The 16,264-nt window shown below is 38.7% G+C and overlaps 1 protein-coding gene across 3 annotated transcripts in view; it reads right to left on the bottom strand.

Annotated features, from left to right (window-relative positions):
- The window catches only part of TTC17 (tetratricopeptide repeat domain 17), a 77,700-nt gene that overhangs the window by 18,554 nt on the left and 42,882 nt on the right, over positions 1-16,264 (bottom strand). For 2 of the 3 annotated variants that reach the window (XM_005870736.2, XM_005870735.2), the window contains exons 17-19: positions 10,066-10,236; positions 1,931-2,190; positions 1,326-1,479 (exon numbers count right to left, since the gene is read on the bottom strand). In XM_005870736.2, the coding sequence (XP_005870798.1) occupies positions 1,326-1,479; positions 1,931-2,190; positions 10,066-10,236 (585 nt within the window). The remainder of the gene's footprint in view (positions 1-1,325; positions 1,480-1,930; positions 2,191-10,065; positions 10,237-16,264) is intronic. The other variant, XM_005870737.2, reaches the window with a different exon arrangement.

Here is a 16,264-nt window from a genome sequence, read left to right as displayed (position 1 = left end):
AGTGCACAAATTTTTGTGCACCGGGCCTCTAGTGATATTATAAGAGGTTCTACTAAATGCTTTGCTAAATCCAGTTCTACTATGTCTATTGTCTATGGCACTTCCCTGGTTTTCCAGTCTAGGAGCTCTCACCAAAAAAAGAATGAAATTAGTTATGTATCAGTTGTATTAGTTCTTAGAAAACCTGCAATGATCCTTAGTGATTTCTACTTTACCCCCATAGACTCACAAACTAACTGTTGCATAATTTGCTTAGGCCCAGCCGGTGTAGCTCAGTGGTTGAGCCATGGACCCAGGAACCAAGAGGTCATTGGTTCAGTTCCCAGTCAGGGCACATGCCCGGGTTGTGGGCTTGATCCCCAGTAGGGGGCGTGCAGGAGGCAGCCAATCAATGATTCTCTCTCATCATTGGTATTTCTATCTTTTTCTCCTCACTTCCTCTCTGAAATCAATAAAAAATATATTTAAAAATATAATTTGCTTAGAACTTTGTCAGAATTCATCATGAAGCTTATTACTTGGAGTGGACAGAATCCATATTTATTTGAAAATTGGGATACAGTCTTCTCTTGTCTCTTCCATGCTTTAGACAGGGGTGGGGAGCCTTTTTTCTGCCAAGGGCCATTTGGGTATTTATAACATCATTCGTGGGCCATACAAAATTAGCAAGTTAAAAATTAGCTTGCTATATTTGGCCAAACATTTAATTAACTCACTCCTAATGCCTTGGCAGAGCCAGACCAAATGATTTTGCAGGCCTTATATGGCCAGTGGGCTGGACGTCCCCACTCCTGGCATTTTTCCTGGGGAGTATTGCTAAAGCATTTATCTAATACTTAAAGAGATACATGGCACACAAAAATGTTACTAAGTAGTAAATATATATTGAGCCCTATGTGCCTGGTTCATTTAAAGCACTTTACATGTATGAACTCATAATCCTCACAACCAACCTACAAGACAGACACAATTATTATTCCCATGTTATAGATTAGGAAAATGAGGCACAGGGAACTAAATGGCAAAACTAGTGTTTGAGCCCAGGGAGTCAGTCTTAAACCCACATTTTTATATATTAACCTAGACTTTCAAGTTAAGAATCAATAGGATATTTAAGCTCAAGATAATAACAATAGAAGCCAAATAGCCAATGTTAAAAAAGTGAAGTAAACTGTCAAAACAAACTTTTCATATCAATGACTGGCTTCTTGTTCACTTAGCCCAATTACCTTCTGGTCTACTTTAAGTCACAAACATATCCTTCGTGAGAACTGAGACAGTAAAATCTGAAGGAAGAAACTGGCATATAAAACATTCCAATTTACCTTGTGGCCCTGGAGATGCCACCTTTGGGCCAGTGATCTCCAGGTTTGCTTGGGAGCGATGTGCATTTTCTGCTTGATTGGATTCTATCTTTTTCCCAGGGTTTTTTTTATGGTCTCCTTTGGGTTTTTTCACACGCTTGACCTGGAATGTGATCTGGGAAATGGAAACATGTTAGGGACATATGAGACCAATGATCAAATCTGTGGATACTGGCTTTAAGGAAAACCAGACCTGTGCTAAGTAAGGTTAAGTTTTTTCCTTCAGTTTAATTCTTAAAGGTCTAAATAAAAAATGTTTAGTGAAATAAAAATAGTAACCTATCCTTGAAGAATGTACAGAGGAAACTGAAAATTAAGATGTCTGTATATAAGGGCTTTGAGTGTGGCCTCACTCCCATCCCATTTCCTCTCCTTCCAGGAAGAGCTGGAAATACGTAAGTCACATGACATGCTTCCTGCACTACAATTCCAACGTGAAGGCTGACTGGAGTGTGGAGCAAAGTAGTGCCATATATCCAAGAGAAACATCACACTTTAAAACTAGGAGCTCCCCTCTCCCAAAGATTGTGCTACAATTTGGTAAGAATTTAGTTGGCAACTCTTACCCATTCTGTTGCTTCATCGTCTTCACTTCTGCAGTCTCCATAGCAAGAGCTTTTGGCCACTCCATCCTGGGGCCCTTTCTTCAGTACCCGTATCCCCTGCAAGTCCAGACGCCGCCCTTTCATCTCTAGTGCTCCCCCGAAGCCATCCAGAGGCCAGGCCTGTTGAAATTCATCCACCAAAGCCAAGATCTCTTCCGACATTTTGGTTTCGTCTGCATTCTCTATCTCATCAGAACCATTGCTTTCTTCGACTACTGTACCTGGAATTCAAGTGCCAGTATGTTATTAAAAATTACATAGTATTTACTCAAGTGGTTGAGTGGCTCCAACCTTGCTTTTTGAGAAAAGTTTTGGCTCTGGTTAGAGGCACTTCTCTAGCCCACTTTCATAAAAATGCTATTCGGCATCTTCAAAATCCATAATAAAATATCATCTTTATCATGTAGCATTTGTCAAGAGCCTGGCTGAGAACAATGGCAGCAGCAAGATGGCAGGCAGTCACAACTTATGTCCCTAGTGAGCAGGGGGATGGCTATTTTATATATGTATTTTTTCCAAAAACACCAACTTGCTCTAGATATAAGGCACATATGGCAAAGATAGTTTATTATGTTATTTAATGTGGGGTTCTTCAGGCTTTATTCAAATAGCATGTGAAATACCACAACTGGATGTCCAGATCACATAATTGCCTTAAGTGAACAATGATTTGTTTAATGGGCATGTGAAATACCACAACTGGATGTCCAGATCACATAGTCTAATTGCCTTAAGTGAACAATGATTTGTTTAATGAGAAATTACCCTCATTCCACATGAAGGTTCTCATTTTCACTAATGGCTGATATAAGAAATAGCTAAATGTAATAAAATAGCAATTTTGTCCTAAAATGGTTATCAAGATATTACTTGTTATATTGCTCAAGTTTCTTATGTAAAGACTCACTACAATGGCTGAGTAAAGATTCTTTCTCCTGAGAAGTCATTACGTTTCCATTATTATAAACTGAAGGCTACACAACCCTAAAAGTTCCCTCTATGCTTAGCTAACTAGGAAGGTTAGGGGAAAATTACTCGAGTTTAACAGAATGTCTTCCTTAAAATAAATTATTTACTACTTATGTCATTTTGAATTAATGGCTGAATCTTATGTTGTGTGTTCTATGCAAATTACCTCTAATCCTTTTTGGAAGTAGAAAGGGTACAAAAATGAACAAACTGAAATGTCTGCTTTTGTAATATGTACTCACTGAAAACATGAGAGGTTGGAGCTGATTGCTCATAAAATGCTAGTTTACATTATTCCAGTGATCTTCGCTTGGTAATTCTAGCTTGTTCGGTGATTTAGAACATGGTATTAAAAAGATGATGGTCAGGAATCTCATATCCGTATCGACCTATATAGCAATTGTGAGTAACCCCTCTTAGAAATACACAGTATTAGTCTCTGAGGAGGCATGGCTAACAATAGCAAAGCTTTGAGCCCTCCTCACAGAAGATGCAGGGTCACCCTTACCTCTGGTAGCATCTGTCTCCCATTCCCCATTCCTCCAGAGAATGGAAAGGTCTGTTGTCAGTACCACCAGAAATCTGTTATTCTTTCTTGAAAAAGCTATAGGGTTCTTCTATTTTTAACAAGTTAGTACAAAATGTACAACTGTCATTTTAAGGAAGTTTCTTTTAGATTTTTCTGAACCGTTCTGCTGGTTTCTATTAATGATGATGATGATGATAATGATGAGTGGAGTTCTGAAACAAGTATAAAGTAAAATAAGGGTTTGCAAAAGCTTTTCTTTAGAATATTCAGATAAAAATGGTTGGCTACTTGCCTAAATTTGTGACAAGTGGTATAAATGCAGGGTTGACAGTTTTAATTTTCAGTTTCTATCTTGTTTGTTACTATGTCCTGAATGTCCAACATTTTACCTGACACAGTAGGCACAGGATGAAGTAATGGGAATTCAGAAATAATTTGGTTTGTGAGGTCCTGCCTTTTCCTTGTCCTGCTAACTTTTTAAACTTTAAGGTTTACCTTTTAATGTGTTAAAGTATAGCCAACCCAGCTCAATGGTGAGCAACAAAAAAGTAGGTATGTCTTTAGTGTAATGAGCAGCATTTATGTCATTTACAAATTTCTCAGTAGCTAACCCAGGAAAGCAGCTGGACAAGGTTGCTATGGGGATCCCAAATAGCAACTTAGAGATTTACCTGTCATTGGACTTGTAGCAACATTGTTGTCTCTAAGTATTCCTCATGGTATTTTAGCTTCCTCTCCTTCCTTCTCCTAAGGATACTATGGGATTGCTTGCACCTGGTCCTGAGAAGGAAAAGGGGTTTTTGGCAAATTTGGCCATAGCCAAGAATATGGGTTTAAACAAAAGTGGCTTTTGGCCAAAGGGAACTAATTGTCCAGTGTATAGTTAGAGTGGCATATGGATGCTGTGTTTGGAAGCCTTGCTTACTATTTAGAAAGCATTTATGTTGTTTAGTTGCAAAGAGTTCCCAGAGGTTAATGGTTCCCTGTGCCCTTACCATTAGGAATATATATCATTATTTAAAAGTTCTTAAAGAAAGAAGCTTTCATTGATGAAAATCAATATTCAAATAGAGACTATGAAACTTGGTCTCTTCATCCTCTGTCCTGCTCTCCTTCCTCCCTCCCCACTCCCAAATACACCAACTGATTCACTGCTCTGACTTTTATAAATACTATGGCTCTCATCGTGTTATTCCTCTGCTTGGAACTTGCTGCAGGCTTCTGCTGCTGGCAGCCGGTAGGTCTTGTCAAAGGCTGCTGGGGTGGGGTGACACTACATAAAGGTGAGGAGGAGGGAGATCATAAATGTGCTGAGTTAGAAGAAAAATAAACCAGTCCTCATTTATCTAGAGCCCACTATGTGCCCATCTACACGTATGAGCAATGGAGGTGGGAACAAAAGGAATAGGAACCGGAGGAATCTGACCCTGAGCAATTAAATGAATTTATAATCAAGTTGAAGACACAAAACTATACACGTTAAACACCAAGAGAACAAGTACATTTAAATACTTTTTGCAAGGGGAAAAAATATTTGACTGTAGTCAAAAAATGCCTCCTAAAGGAAGGCAGACTACGTGTGGCAGGATTTAGATAGAATGGAAAGCCAGGGGACTCCCCAGAGTGACAACACTAAAAAAGCATGTACAAACTCACATACCCATACACACAAACAGATACAGGCATAAGGAAGGTACATGTGCAGGCACTACTAATTTCAAACTAACTAGGACAAAAAGTGTATATAGATACTCTCAGCAGATAAGAGACTTAGGGGAGGTGGGAGATGTTGAGAATGTCTGGGAAAGTCTGGAAGAAGATTCCTTGTAAAGAGAGCCTCTTGTTGGCTAAGCAGAAGAATAACAAGATGAAAGTCATAGTATTTGTGAAGGTTAGAGTAGTAAATCAGTTGGTGTATTTGGGAGTGGGAAGGGAGGAAGGAGAGCAGGACAAAGGATAAAGAGACCAATGAGAAAGGTATTTCAATCATCTATATAAGAGTTATATAACGGGTGGCTGATTTAGGGTGAGGATAAAGGGTGAGGATAAAGGAGGGGAAGAGGTATGTGAGGAAATTTCAATAGAGAAAAATAAAGAATAGGGTAAATTCAAATATGATTTCCAGATTTTAAGGCTTAATGTGAAACAGTGGTTGGGCTTTTAAAAAAATTATTGTTGTTAATGCTCACCTGAGGATATTTTCCCATTGATTTTGAGAAAGAGTAGAAGGGAGGGGGAGAGACAGAGACAGAGAGTTTTCGATTGGTTGCCTCCTGCATGTGGTCCTGGTTGGGCCGGGGATCAAGCCTGCAACCATGGTATGTGTCCTTGACTGGAGTCAAACTCAGGACCCTTCAGTCTGTGGACCAACACTCTACACTGAGCCAAACCAGCCAGGGTGAAACAGTGGGGGTTTTACTATGTGCATGTGGTTTTGGAATCTGTGACTATGACACAGAATGCTGTTTACTACAAAGACAATGGAGTTAGAAAAGGGCAATAGGATAAAGCATTGGGATTTGTGAACCCAACTGTAACTAACTAGGCTCAAATTTTAAGAGTCTAGCAGCCATTTCTACACAGGGGTTTCTCACGCAAACTGCACTTCAGGGAGAAGTCTGCATTAAACTGCCTGCCTGCACTGTGTTCCTGCCATCTCAGCCAGCTCTTATAAAGGAGTTCCTGGAATCCTAGTTCAAGCAATAGAACTTGGGCTTTCCCCATCCAATTGGAGCTGTGCAGCTCCAAGCAATCAGAGCAGCTCTATTCTGACCAGTCAGGACAGCTCCTCTTGGACCAATCAAAATGTAAGGATTTGGTGTCCCCATTTGCATGAGGACAGACCAATCAGAGACCAGGGCAGGGACTTTTGTCCATATAAGCCAGCTACCCTCACTCCAAGAGTGCACTTTCCCTTTCCACCAAGACTGCATTTTCCTGGCTAGATGCCTCACTAGAGCACATCAGAGCAGACCTGTGCTCTATCACCAAGGAGCTCTTTGCACTGAATAGTTTCCTTCTTCACTGCACCCCAAATTGAGGATTCTTGATGTTGAATCGGCGCCACCATCAGTTGACAGATTTTAGATGCTTACTCATTAATTTTTTTTAAACATTTGTTGCTGTGTCTCTAACAATGTGCTGAAGGCCTGGAATATAATAACTCATAGAGCTTATAGCCTGGGCTAGAATGCATGGAGGAACATATCTTCAGACATTATTCAATAAGCAGTTGGTAATATAGAATTGTCAGGTTTGGTGAGTGGTCTGGAGTGAAGCAGAATCTCAGAAGGTTTTAAATTGTGCTTGAATCAAGAGGAAAAAGTAATATTAGATGTGCTGCTTGTGGGACAGATGGTGTGGTATAAATTCAAAACACAGAGACTGAGACCCCTGCTCTGTTATTTTCTTTATCTTCATTAACCTGTACCATTTCTATATCGAAGAAGGGAGAATAAAAATTGTGAAATGAAGGGACTATGAGCACCCACAGTGAGGCTTATAATGAGTTCACGGTTTTTCACTTGGATGAATCCTATCTCAGAGTGCCAGGAAAACTTAAAGTTGAGTTTGCGCCACGTTAGGTAACCTGTTAGAATCACAGGGACTAGGGGCTATGATGGAGAGAAGCATATGTTGCCCTGATTAAAAAGAGAAAGAAAAACTGGGGGGGGAGGGGCAGTAAACAGAAAGAAAAAAAGGAAGAGAAAAAGAAGTCCAGTACAATCTTGCCATGTTTGAGACTACCTGGAGATTCATGGTTAAGCCTGGGCACCTCCGTTTAAGAGATTTTCAGAGCAGAGCACATTCATAGAAAAGTGAAAGGACTCAGCGCAAGTACTTAAAATAAAGACACACATGTAAAGTTATAACACACACATGCCCCCACACACATACAAACACATGTCCAGATACTTAGACTCATCTTTATTCTGAGATTGTCTTTGTACCTTTTTGACATTAAAATGTTCTTTGCATTATATAATGGTGATGACAGATTCTACTTTTCTTTAAAAATGACCTTACAATTGAAAAATAGAGTTCTAATCCATCAACCCCTACTTCTGAGAACCAGAGGCAGGACAGTTTACGGAATCAGAAGGCCTGAGAATAATTTTAATTATGCTACCTACTGAATATCGTAGGCAACGTATCTAAGCTCACTAGGTCTCAATTTTTCTCATCTATCAGATGGGCTTAGTAATAAAATCCATAAGATTAATACATAATTCACAATACTTTGTAAATTATAAGTACCACAAAAAGGTAGTGATTATCGTAACCGTTTATGGTTACTAGAGAGGTTACTAACTTTTTCCCTCATTTGTCTAAATTCTGGGAGTACCTTCTTCTGAAATTCCCCTAGATACTGACAAGTCCATGGAGACTGCAGTTGTACCAGCTGGCATGTTCAGACCAGTGGGCTTCCTAAGATGTGGTCATCGGAGACAGAAACACTCCATTTTTTAATACAAATAGTGTGTTATAATAAAAGCCAAGCATAGACATTAAATAATTTTTGTATTATACCTTTGGAGGAACTTTTAAAAAGTACAAATAGTAAAACTAGTAAAAATCATCGTCATATTATAGATTATGAAGAGGAATCCACACCAGGAGACAGTTTGCACGATGCTGAGGGACAGCCAGGGCAACCGTACTATATTCTCAGTAGGCGATGGAACAGAACTAAAGAACGTAAGCACCAGGTTATAATCTGTCTTAAGCAATGATGTATTCAGAAATCAGGGAGACCAAGAGCAAGATTTTGGTTTTATTTTGAGTTGTCCTAGGAACAAAGACTCTAATTTGGTAGTCATGAGTATTCTGGTCAGTGGGGAGTTGTAGTGCATTGAAATAAGGGACTGTTTCTATAAACTGAATAAAACGCCCCTGAACATGACTCAGTTTCATTTGTGTTAACTGTACATTTATCAAGCAACCTCTGATGTCCATTTGGTCATGTGGGTGCCTGATGCCAGAAAGAGACAGAAGTCTGTCAGGTACTGGAGAGGAGTTGCTTCCTTGTAAATGAATAAATGACCATCTGTTTTAAGAGCCAATCTCTTTTGAGTTAGTAAATGGGAGGGAGTTTTCTTAAAGCCCAACAGTTTCTGGTAGTACTGATGAAACCAATTTTCTAAACCTGCAAATGTGAAGGTCACAACTTCTCCTTTGGGGTCTAGATTGCTTCTCTTAGAAATCATTTTTTTATATACAATTCCACTTGGGAACAAGACTGTGTAATTGGTAAATATGTTAATCTGACCTATATAGGAAGGCAAATGCCATGTTTTATTACTTTAACGAATATTTATTGTACACAGGAATATAAAGTTACATAAGACATGGTATATAAGAAGCTTATAGTCTGATGGGAGATAAGACATACAAGCGACTAATATTGTATGACATGTGGGTTGACAGAAAGTGGAAATAAGGCAGCAACTAAATGCTTGGAGTCCTTTGTGAATGCTTCACAGAGGAGGTGACATTCTTATTCCTCCCCTCCTATTTCCCTCCCTCCCTTCATCTCTCCCTCTCTAGCTCTTTACATAGACTGAAGTAAGAGACTAGAATTTAACAGGGAACCAACCTAAGAGGCCACTCTAACAGCCCAGGCAGAAATGAAGAAAGTCTGACTTAGGCAGGGGAGAAGGAATAGATGAAGGTAAGATTCAACTGGTCTTAGGAGCTGACTGAGTATAGTGGTGACTGGGTGAGTTGCGATGCCATTAACAAAGCAGGAATACAGAAATTAGAAGCCATTCAGGAAATAGGGTGAAAATGCGGACAAGTTCAAGTTTGGATATGTTAAGTTTTAAGTGTGTGTGGCACATCCAGATAAAGAGGGGTACTAAAAGAGAAGAAATGAGATCTAGAGTTTCAGAGAATATCTTAGTTGAAAATACAGATAAGGAATCACTGGTATATTAAAAAGTATATGAAACACCACGAGATAACAGAGGAATAAGAAAAGAAGACCAAGGTTAAGATCCTGGATAAATTAACAAATAAGGGGCAAAGTGAAAGAAATTGAAAAAGATGTCTGAAGATAGGAAGAGAGCCAAGAGCAAGTGATGTCCCAGAAGCCAAGAGGAGGAGGGAAATTTAAGAAGTGGGGACTTGTGCATAGTTCCAAATGCAATAAATTTTGGTTAAGTAGGATAAGTATTAAAAACAAGTCAGTAATTTTGGCAGTTATAGAATTGACTCAAAATGTGGTCACAGAATGGGATTTTAGGAGGGGGGCCTGGTAGGTATGCCATTATTCCAAATCTTTACATTTTTTGGGGTTAGCGTCAAAACAACTTATCTTGCTTTTTTTTTCAATGACTTACTCAATAGACTAATGACATTAAGAAGACTGGTACATAAACATATCAAATTTGTTCTAGCAAAAGATAGTGAGGCAGAGAAAAAAGAAAGAAATGTGAAGAGCATTTTCACATTATAGTTTGTCTTCTGCCTCCCCACTGGAGGGGCACCCTCGTGAAACTACAATGTAATAAAAGAAGGAAACAAACTCTTGAGAAAAGCCTTAGAGCCTGAGAGTTGATTTTACCCCAGAAGCACAGCTCAGGTCAAATCAACTTACTTTCAAGTCTAAGCACATCTGAGTCCCTCCCTGAACTCTCAACAGAGAGTACGGGGGCCTCCTCTGTGCCTGTCTCAGAGGGCTCTTCTTCAGCAGCATCCAGTGACTGGGCGTTGTCAAAGTATTTCTGTTTGTCATGGTTGTTGTCCGGGGTTTTCTCATGACAATTACCTCAATGACAAGAGACACAGATACAGCACATTAGAAACATCTCTCTTCTGCAGCCAACGGCTCAAGGTCCCTAAGCATCAAGAGCAAAAAGGCAACAGTGTCAGTTTTTTTCCAGCAGAACATACAAAATCAGTGATCTGGAGAGCCCAAAGCCAGATCACCCTCTGTGACTTGAGATTCAGCACTGAAGTTCAAGATTCACCTGCTAGGCTATTGTAAGGACCAAGTATTTGGGGGCGGGGGGCGGGGCGGTTTGTAACAACAAAGATCATGTCCCAAGGTCTCATTCCATACATAATGAATGACTGCGAAAGATTTCCTTGAAAGTCAAAAACATTATAAAAAAGTTTGCCTTCTAGCTAAATAAATCTGGAGATAGATTATAGCAGAGAAATGTAGCATTTTTGTCTCATAACTTAAAATGAAAGACATATCAAAAGATAAAGGATTATAAATTAAAAACCAAAGACTTACTAGTAAAGGAGGATGGTGGTAGCGGAGTCCACCTTTAAGGCTGCAATATCACAAAGGGGACTTTTTCTTTTGGAAAACAAGTTCTGGTCATGGACACGAAAATTTACTGACGCATAAAACTTCAGATCTTGAATGAAATTGCAGCACTCTTGGGTACTTTGATATGTATGGTGAGCCTGACCTCTTACATTTTTGCCAGGGAGTTGAAGAGCTTCGACTCCTTTAGAGATTGTATGTTAATATGGATAAAGAGCTGCTGTCCAGCCCCACCTGATGGTCTTCTCTGGTAGGGGAAGTTGTGTCTGATGTAGCAGCGATCTGGTTAGCTCAACAGGTCTTCTCTTCCTTGCTTATATTCCATGCGCATATGGGCTGAAGATGCGTGTTCAGTGGAAGCCTATAACTTTCCTATTTCTCTTTGGGTAAGAGTGTATAAGTAATTTCTCTTCTTTACCAGACATTTTAAATGCTCTAAAAGTTTATTTCCAGAGAATGTTGTCTCAAAGAGATGTATGTTCCCAATCAAGCTCTTTCTACAGCAGGGGGAGTACAAGAAGTCTCTTTCTGGCTTTGATGACTCCTTTATAGATTCCACATTTTAGGAAAGCACTTCCCATGCCATTTCCCTTATTGTGCCAGGGAAACATGATGGACTCAAAACCTTTCCCAACTCACTGAGTTTAGAGTAAGGGGACTACATGTGTGGGGAGTCACTTTCCATTTCTGCACCATCACACAGTAAGTGGCAGCTCTGGGATTTGAATCAGTTCTAGCACATATCTGAGGCTACCATATTCAACAAGGCTACATCAAAACAGGATTCTGTTTCAAGAGAGCTTCAGCTCTCAAGAAACTTGCAAGCAACTTGGGGAGACAGTAAAATACAGGATAGCAAACAATAATGAGCTAGCATACTGTGCCAAATAAGTCCTTCAGAGAATAAGCTTTGAGTAGGCAGATCTTGAATTTTGAAGAATAGGAAAAACTTAAAAGGGGAGTCTACAAGAAAGGGAGCTAATATTTGGTGAGTGCTTCCTTTGCGTTTTTTCTTCTATGTACTCCTCAAAAACACCTTGTGAAATATTAACTTTCATTTTATAGGTAAGGAAAACCGATTCTTAGTGAAATTAAGTAACTTAACAGTAAATGGAAGGTCTGGGATTTGAATCAGTTCTATCTTATTAAAGTCTCATGGGTTTCCACTAGTCATCACTTCTACAGTAGCAGAAAATGTAGAGAAGGCATAGGCAGGGAGGAATGATTCGCTGAGCAAAGCAACAGGAACAGGAATTCTGACTTGTGTTTGGGAGACGAGAGGGAAGTTATCGGGGTGCGGGTTTATATGTGCCCATGGAGGGCTAATAGAAAAGCCATGAGCAATAGTAGTTGGTTTCTTTCTCCAGATTCTCCTGAGAGAGTACTGAGGTTGCTGAATTGCCTCCACTTCTGGCTTCGCCATCTAATGTGTGCAGGTAAGTAAGTATGGGGAAACTACAGATGAGTATTAAAATAAAACAGAGCAATGATAACAACTCTACATACTCAATTGCATAAAGTCTACTATGAAGAACATCATACTTCTTAGAGACAATTCTTTTTTTTTTTTTAAGGATGTCTAGAGAAGCGCATTTAACCAATTTTTATTTATTGATTTTAAAAGGGGGAGAGAGGAAGGTTGATTTGTTGTTCCACTTATTTAAGCATTCATTGGTTGATGCTTATCTGTGCCCTGACTGGGGATCGAACCCACAACCTTGTCATATCATGATGACGTTCTAACCAACTGAGTTACTTGGCCAGGGCAAGAGATAATTCTTAATCGGGATGTAAATAAGCATGACTATTGAAAGCAGAGAGGAAATAATGATGACAATGATGCTGATAATTTTAAAACGTATGTTATTTCCAGCAAATATTCCTGCCTTCAGCTTTGGTGAATTAGCTTCTAAAGCATTTGCACCTTGACACAGGTAGAGTAAAACTTAACACTACAAAAGCAAAGGACAAACCTTTAATACTGGAACGAGTGAAATTCCAGCTGTTTTCTGCAGTTGACTGCCTCCTCCAACCTTTGCGTCTCTTATTTTTCTCTACTACCCTCTTCTCATTATAAAAATTTAATTGGTCTCATCTTTTTAAATGTCTGGAATATTTTAAAATGCTTCATGAACAATTTATAAGATATGATGTGCACAAGATCCCAAAGTTAAAATTAATCTTCCTGCACAACCTCAAAACCCACACACTCTCCTAAAGCCAACCTTGTGCATTCTAAGGATGTCTCATCCTCCAACTCAGGAAATTGGGGCTGAAACCTCTGAGAGAGAGAGCAGAGGAGGGGACCAGGGAGAACTGGGTGAGTAAAAAGAAGAGTAAGAAGTTTATGTTCCGATATTTCTTGGAAGTAAGCAGAATCAAACTGATCAAGTAAACACTATATTCTTTTAAGATGAGAACCGTTAATATTGATTTTCTTAGGGTGACAGTTAAAAAAAGACTGCTTTAGCATTCTGATATGATTTACATAACTATCTTGGCTAATAGAAAGCCAAATTGTCTAATTTTAAACCACTCCTTCCAGTTGTCTGAGGAAGAACTGAAGCACCCCAAGAAGAACGAGTTTCCGTTCCTTCAGTATAGGTCTACTCCAGCTCAAAGGGGAACTAAATAAAGTTGCTTACATGGAAAAATATCACTTGTCTCCCCACAGAGGTGGAGATTATGTTCTCATTAAAGAAACACAAGAAAATGTTGGAGAAGGGAAAATGGAGAGACACCTACCTATGAAGTAGCAAGTCATCTTCCTTGCATATGACTTATTTTTTGCTGATGCAAAAATGAGGAGAGTCTATGGCTTAGACTAACCTTGAGAGATACGACTTTTTTAAAAGGATTTAAATGAAATGCTTTAGATAACAAGGTCCCAGGTGAAAATGGGAACACTTTTCTGTGCTTAATGCTCTATACTTGCTTGCAAAGCATTTAGCATCTAATTCAAATCCTGGCAGTTTGGTTTTTCAAAGTAAGAGACTGCGAGGCAATACCAACTAAGCATAAAACTCCAAGGAGGATATTTCTGATTCTGGAACTGCTATGAGATCTTAAGACATATCAACATCTTTTTCTGTGCTTAGAATATTATATGCATAAATTGGGTTATTAACATTAATGTATCCTAAAAGGGTTTTCTGGGAAATAACTAAATGTTTAATATACTTGCCAAAGTATAAGTCTTCTAAGGGATAAAGGCACAATTTCTCCCATGGCTACAGGTTTTCAGAGTAAACTAACTTCTCAGAAATTCCTATCACTTCTAAGATTAAGGAAGTCTCCTATCTTCTCATACGAATTCTGCCTTCAAAGGTCCAGGAAGAATATTTACTTTCTGACTAGAGTTGGGTAACCACTTGTTTAAAACAGCATTCTTACCTTCTGAATCTCAAGGTGGTAAGAGACTCCTGGTTGGGAACCTTAGGATTTTTAGGGTTACTTATACTAAAGAAATGCCACAAATAAATTGAGAGGCATGAGAAAATGTTACGAGCCATGTTAATTAGTGAGCCAAGTAAAGCCAATGCCAGGCTCATGTAGGTCTTTCAGCAGTAGAGCACAGTGGGTGAGAGCACAGATGGGAGCCAAACTAATTAAGTGAGTTTAAATCCCTTTTAACCTCTTTGTAGATCAGTTTCCTCATCTGTAAATTGAGTTTACTAATAGTACCCACTTCATTGGGTTGTTGAGATTAAATGAGACCATTGCCTGGCGCATGGCAGGATGCAAAGGAATGAGAACTTATCCCAACATAATCTCTTTTCACAAAGGCCTTTTAGCTATAGCCAACTCAGAATCTCCAGTATGAGCAACTGGCTCTCAGAAGTTATCCAGATATTTGCCTAATTTCAACTTCCAGAGTGTGTGCGTGCATGTTTGTGTGAGCGCGTAGATGCTGGAGACAATACAGAGTATGTTTCCATAAGTCTCTTAGAAGAAAATAGCATTTATTTCAGATTAAACTGTTTAGCATATCTAAATTATAAATTAATTAGTATATTTATAAATCAGCTTCACAGTCTGCTGTGTGCTCTTTAAAGGACATTTTAGGAGATTGTGTGACTTCACTCTTACACTATAAAAACAGACTATAGATACTACATTCAGTTAAATCAACACTTACCTCTGCTTTTCAACAATCCCCATCAGGCTGCTCCAGTCTGCTCCCAAATCTTACTCCCTCTACCATACCATCCTCCCATATAACAAATAAGTGTATTACCCATGTGCTTATTACATAATGAATTTCTAAGACATAAATAATAATTAAACTGATTTGTAATGGGAACTAGAATTCAAATTTTATGTTGTTGAAGGTAAAGTAACAGATGCTAGAAAAATGGTTTTTGTGAATAGTGGAATATTCTAAAAATATTCCTACTATCCCTGTTCTAATAGGATTTTATTTCATTCTAAAGTCTTCTTTCTTCTGCCTGTAAGAAAAGTTACCGTACAGGAGGCATTCGGTACATTGTATTAAATATAAGGTACCTGGGTGGAAAATACAGATAACACTGTCCTTTCACAGACATTAGTGACTTTTTGAGTATGTCTTTCTCTTTACCGTTCCACTCAACTGCACTCAAATTATGCAACTATAAAACCTTTTTAAAAAAATAAACAGGTAACTTAGAAACATACTGTGTTTTTATTTTATGACCATTTTAGCTACCTCACAATTTCATGATATTTATTTATCTAGTAAGACAATCTGTCTTTTAGAAAAGGTAGTAAAATAAATCATGAAGTGAACAAAAGTGTATCCTTTAACTGCTCACCATGCTGTGCAAACATACTTTAAAATATTAGCAAGAAACCGTAACTATGGGTGGCACATGGGGCTTGGTACCACACAGAGTAATAGGAGGAAAGAAATCATACTGGGAACAGATATCTTTATGATCTCCATCTCCAGAGGTTGTGACAGTCCTACATACCTCCTTCCAAAAGGGACATTCCACAAAATAAATTTAAATTCTGCCTTAACTGCAGCCTTACCATATGAACTCAGGCAAATCAACTTACTTCTCTATGTCTAGATTCTTTATCTGAAATTTTGAAATGGAGAGCTAATACTGTCCTACTACAAGAGGATTCTTGGGAAACAACATTAATAGAAGCATATGGAACTCCTTGAATCCGGATGAGACCTAGGTTGTAATGACTGCACCTGAGACAAGTAAAGCCGTCTCACCTGCTCTGTCCTGTGCTGTCCTCTACTTAGGAAAGACGAGAAATAGTTTCAACAGAAATAACAGCTCCTTAGACTTGTTCTCATTCAGCAATTGCTGCGGAATGAAGTTCTTTGTAGGTCTTAAAGTAATGATTATGTACTAACTGACCTTAAAAGTGCAATGCCATCCACTTCATGGGAGAACATATTTGCCAATGTTATATCCGATAAGGATTTAATCTCCAAAATTTATAGGGAACTCATACAACTTAACAAAAGGAAGATAAACAATCCAATCAAAAAATGGGCAAAGGACCTAAATAGACACCT

This window comes from Myotis brandtii, unplaced genomic scaffold (assembly GCF_000412655.1).
Source record: "Myotis brandtii unplaced genomic scaffold, ASM41265v1 scaffold324, whole genome shotgun sequence".
Classification (NCBI taxonomy): Eukaryota; Metazoa; Chordata; class Mammalia; order Chiroptera; family Vespertilionidae; genus Myotis; species Myotis brandtii.
Note: the sequence above shows the minus strand (reverse complement) of the source record. Positions and strands in the feature narration are given on the sequence as shown.